Source organism: Hordeum vulgare, chromosome 7H, assembly GCF_904849725.1.
Source record: "Hordeum vulgare subsp. vulgare chromosome 7H, MorexV3_pseudomolecules_assembly, whole genome shotgun sequence".
Lineage (NCBI taxonomy): Eukaryota > Viridiplantae > Streptophyta > Magnoliopsida > Poales > Poaceae > Hordeum > Hordeum vulgare.
The window spans coordinates 508,137,023-508,142,505 of record NC_058524.1 but is presented as its reverse complement, the minus strand read 5'-3'; the positions used below and the strand labels follow the sequence as shown (position 1 = coordinate 508,142,505).

Genomic DNA, 5,483 nt, shown 5'->3' with positions numbered 1-5,483 from the left:
CGGGCTGATTCTAATCAACGACCTTTTCATTTGTTCATAGTTTTGCCACGTCCGATCCAACGTGGTGTCGGCAGATTGCGAGTGACTAAAAAATTGGTCGTAGAACCAACAACCTTTTCATTTTGGTCGTTAATTTCATTAAAGACGGTCGGCTTTTGACCAACTATTTTTGGTCATAAAAACAGGCATAACACTACAAGAAATAAGGTCAATTATGACTCCCTATATTGGTCATTGATTCGTCATTGTTGTCGTTTATTGACCTTTTTTGACCAAATTTACAGCGTCAACAGTTGGCCGTCAAGAATGAACAAACATGACCTTTTCTAAATTTTTGGTCGCGGGTCTCTATCGACCAAAATTTTGGTTTGGTCATTACCCATTTGTGTGAGCCACGTAGGATTTGACGTGGCCAAGCTGACGTGGCATTGCTAGTGACCAAACGGAATCATCATAAATTTCAGATCCCTGTCCACCAATCTAGCTACATGGGCCTGGCCCAATACCTATTTTAGTATTGCAAATGTCTGATTTGTTTGGGTTGAAGCATTTTTTTTGCTAGAAGCACACATATCTCAGGATAGGCCCATTAAAAATAAGTACAACAAAATAAAAGATTACAAATAAAATGTATATTTTATTTCAGTACCATATCACATCAAATACAATACATCATCCTGCATAGTCATCTATTAATTGCAAATAAAATGTATATTTTATTTCAGTAGCATATACAATACAATGTATATTTTCTTCAGATTCACTATTGTAGTTATCGCTGTCACTCTCATCACTAGAGTCTGAATACCTCCTCTTTGACCTATGCTTGCGCCTCCTGGCACCATCAGATTCAGAGTGGCCATGTTTCCTGTGCCTTTTGCGGTCCTTCCTCTTCCTGTGTTTACGATCACTGTCGCTCTCTGATTCACTATCAGATTCTGAGGAAGAATAGCTTCTCCTCCTGTGCTTTCTGGAATGATGCAAGGAAGTGCATCTCATAGAAGAGAGAAAACACTGTTAGTTTACTAAACATCTAGGATTATCTAGGATGCTAGAGAAGTAGTGTGTAAATCAAATAAGTAGAGCAATATCTTCATAGAAAGCTCAGACAAAGATATTTTTGCAACCACGTGACATATAATATCAGGCATTCCAAAGCAGAGCGAAGCTAATCCTTACAACCAATAAATACTGGACAGAGCATGCCATGTCTAACCAAAGATTGACACCATAGTAGCACTAAACTGATACATGACATCTGCTTAACCCCAAAACAGTAGCTTGAAGGTTCCAAACTGCTACACATTCACATCCTACCAAAAACATATACCGCTCTGGTAACTATACACAAACAAACTAATTAAACTGACCCACGTGACAAGGTCTGTTCATTGTTTACCCACATTGAATCAGTTTAAAATTTGAATGCAATCCTAATTTTCAAACTGTAAAAGGAAAGAAAGCAAGGGGCTACTGATATTTTCTTTCAGTGAAGAAGATGCTTAAAATCAGCAAGTACAAGTGATCATGCAATACACTTAATATCAAAGAAGTGGCTTAACTAAAGGTTCAAAACTGCTAAACATTCAAAGCATAAAGAAACATGTGGGCGAAATTTTGTTCTGCGTCTCTAGTAACAATTCAAACAGTAATAACAAGTACTCCCTCCATCCCAAAATAAGTTTGTACTAACTTTAGTACAAAGTTGAGTGACTTATTTCAGGACGGAGGGAGTAATATATATGCAATGAAGCTTGTTAGTAGTTACTGTTCGTATCGTATCGCACCTGTTCAAACTTGAATGTTATTGCAGTTCTTATAACCTTTAAAGGAAGCTACGTATATTGTACATAGTCATCATACATGCAGATTTTATACATCCTAAAAAATACTTATATTGCTCAGACATCCCGTTGATCAAGAATATCCAAAGCGATGGATTAAAAGAAAGAATCTGACTCATTCATGATTTCTTCAGGGCATTTTTTCAAACAGGCGAGAGCCTTGATGTGTGAGTGTACAGAAGAGGCGAGGAGCCAGAAGTGGAGGTGAAATACATGCGGATTCGCGAGGTTGATTCACATATGCGCAGCGTAACCGCGGGATCTGGTGGTGGGATGGACTTACACTTGCGGATGCGGGCGGCGGGGTAGCCGCACGAGGAGCAAGTGCACTTCTGCAGGTGGAAGCTGCGGCGGCCGCAGCGGATGCAAAGCGTTAGTAAAACAATCAAGTCATCTAATTTATTGAGGGAAAAACAATCAAGTCATCTAATTTATTTATTTTGACAAATAACAAATAACATTTCCTGTCAATTCTCAAGGTTAGTAAAAACGTTTAAATTCTATAACATCATCTCAACCATTTAGATATATTCACGTAAGTTTTTACAATCTAGACCGCATTTAGATACAACATAACATAATCAGTGTGAATGTGACAAGTTTGTTCTCCCCTACAATCCAGTCTGAATGTTGCGGAAATATTACATGGATGCCAATATATGAAACAGAAAACAAAATGTAATCAGTGATATGCTCAAATTTTACTACCATAATTTCTTTTCTGACAAGTTTGAAACTTTGCTTGATTTATTTCACATATTGTGCTAGGGGGACTAAGTTGCCAATCAGTGTAGAAATATAACTAATAGAGTGAACAAAGATAGTGATAGCTAGCTGACAACTATTCTAAATACTACAAAGAGAGAAACATCCTTACGTTATCAATCATACTAATTAAATTACGAAGCCTTGGTGCTTGCCTCTGATGAGCAGGTAGCCGGATCCATGGGCGCTAGAGTCAGTGCCGACGGCGCGTCAAGCCTTCTCCTCCTACACATGCGATTGAAATATTGGCGGACACAGTAGAGGCGCTGCCATCATCACGAGAGAAACCTACAATATAGACTTGTGTTGTTTGATTGGGCGAGCGCTTTTTCTTGTGTGCTCTTTCGGGTCACTGGATGGAAACATCAAACATGTGTAAATGAGTGTGTAGTACTGCAAAAGGGTGAAGTTGGACTATGTATTATCATATTAAAGAATAGAACTAAAATAAATCTAAACTCTCACCCTCTCGTTCTCTCTGTTTTCAATGAATGAATAAAACATGTTCGCATACCAGTATTCTTATCATGTATCTTAAGGGACAGGACGAACTCAAAGGACCACACATTGGGTGCGAAATGAACAAACTTAACCAAAAGAACAAACCCTAAACCCTGAAAGAACTGTTACCGCCAGCTAAGTACCTTCCTGAAGGAGAACACATATTATAACCAGCAAGTATAAATTATAACCAGCAAGCAGAAGTTATAAATTATAACCAGCAAGTATGTACACTTGTAACACTACCACATGGTAGAGATAAACTCCCTGGTATGTGCATTTACACTGGCGGGAAAAAGATGTGAATGATCTAGGTGAGGTAAAAGTGTAGATCTTCTTTAAGGTGTTCATGCCTAGAAAAAAACTAAATTGATGGAGCCTAGCTAGAATCGCATGATTACTCATCAAAAATAGCACATTCCCATCTGGTTTACGCTACAGAATGGCAATAACCTGAATGAAAAATAATATTGCCCTGTTATACAAGATAACTCTTGGATTTGAGAGCAGGTTAACCCACAATATTCGAAAAGAATGACGGGCTGGATGAGGGTCAGTATCGACCTCTCGGCAATTGAAATAAATCTAAATCGAATTGGCATCTTCCGTGAATATATACTCTCTAAATCGAATAAATCTCCAATCCAAGTATGCATTCATAAGCAGAAAACAGAAATGATAGTTCACTAACTCTGGTTAACTGAAGGAAACTCCGCTATGCAAGTATAGAAATGAAATGCTAGCTAAACTCAGCTACAGAAACTTTCTCAGATAGCATCGCCGAACGTCTCCGCTGCAGTTGATGAGTCTATTTAAAGTCCCTAGTTGATACTACTAGTAATTTTAGCATGACATACCTAACCAGTCGAGCATATATAACTGGTCCATCAAAGTTACAATTTATTGATTATTAAGCTCTGTCCGTCCAATCTTGATCCCGAACGAACACCAGCTCGCTGAACCGAGCTTGCATGTCCTCCCAGAGCAGTGTCGATCAGTGGAGCAGCGATGATGATCAGAGCACGACATGGAAGAACATCACCGTCCCATCCCACGACATCCTAATCTGCATCATCAAACGGTACCAGAATCAAGGCATCGTGCAGCAGAGCAGGCGAGAGATGTACAAGCGATGGATGTGTGGTTACCAGTTAGTGGACGAGGTGCGTATGGTACGAAACTATGGATGGATGGATGATCTGGGCGAAGACCAAGCAAGCAGGCTCGTGGACAACAGGAAGATCTGCTTGCGACGCCCCTCGGTGGTTGGACCGTCCGTTGCTCGCCCCGCCCCGCAAATGGCTGGATCGACCGAGCTGTTGCTCATGCCGCCCTGCCGACGGCTAGATCGATTGGGCCGCTGCTCGCGTCGCGTCGCCGGTGGCTGGATCGATCGGGCCCCTGCTCGCGCCGCACCACCGGTGCTTGGATCGATGGCCTGCTGCTCGCGCTGCGCCGCCGATGGCTGGATCGGCCCCTGCTTGCGCTCGAGGGGACGCGCCGCCGGTGGATGGATCGGCCGCTGCTCGCGCTCGAGGGGACGCGCCGCCGGTGGCTGGATCGATCGGGCCGCTGCTCGTGTTGCGCCGCCGGTGTCTGGATCAGCCATTGCTTGCGCTCGAGGGGAAGGCAGGGGTGGCTAGGGTTCGAGGGGAGGACATGGCGGCTAGGGTTTGAGGGGATTTGGGGGATATGTTTGGATGGGAGCGGCTGTATGGTGCGGTGCGGCTGAAATACTTGATGAAAATACCCTCATATGTGAAGCGGGAAAGTTTTTGGTAGTAGCGGGAAAGATTTTAGGTGTTAGTGGAGGCGATTTGGAGCTAAAAATATTTGCACATATTATAGGACAAGTATTTCCAGACGGAGGGAGTATATAACTAAAAATATTTCCAACCGCTACTGCACCATATGCACGATAAATGCCTACTCGTAGGTGCTTGTTGAACTAGTGACATGTCTTTGATTGAATCTTGTTGGCCCCATTTTTATCAATTATAACAATTATATGCCATTGACAACCACGCGACACGTCTATCAATTTCTCCATCATAGTCGTGTGTGTGGCTGTTAAAAGTGACAACTAGACATACACCTAGACAAAAAATTGACAATTAAATAGACACCTTGATAAAATTGTTGAGTTGTCATCCAGTCACCCTCAGCACATTTCTATGATAATATAATTTCATCATGATGGACTTGAAATAAGCTAGTATGCATCATTCACATCTTTATGACCATTCTATGCAATTAGATAATGACCTATTCACCCTGAATGGTCATGACATTATAGGGTTTTGACCCATCCACAGTCTTCACGACCAATTTGTGAATTTTGGTCATTGATCTATGACCAATTAAACCTCCGTC

General features: G+C 41.7%; 1 protein-coding gene and 1 long non-coding RNA gene across 2 annotated transcripts; both read right to left on the bottom strand.

Moving 5' to 3' along the window:
- Window positions 1-696: 696 nt before the first annotated feature.
- LOC123409472 lies at window positions 697-2,208 on the bottom strand. The gene is made up of 2 exons (XR_006612857.1): window positions 2,128-2,208; window positions 697-994 (listed from the first exon to the last, which is right to left on the bottom strand). It is a non-coding gene; the product is annotated as an uncharacterized LOC123409472 (long non-coding RNA).
- Window positions 2,209-4,290: 2,082 nt separating this feature from the next.
- On the bottom strand, window positions 4,291-4,719 carry LOC123409178. The gene has a single exon (XM_045102145.1). The coding sequence runs from the start codon at window positions 4,717-4,719 to the stop codon at window positions 4,291-4,293; it is 429 nt and encodes a 142-aa protein (XP_044958080.1).
- Between the last annotated feature and the right edge of the window lie 764 nt (window positions 4,720-5,483).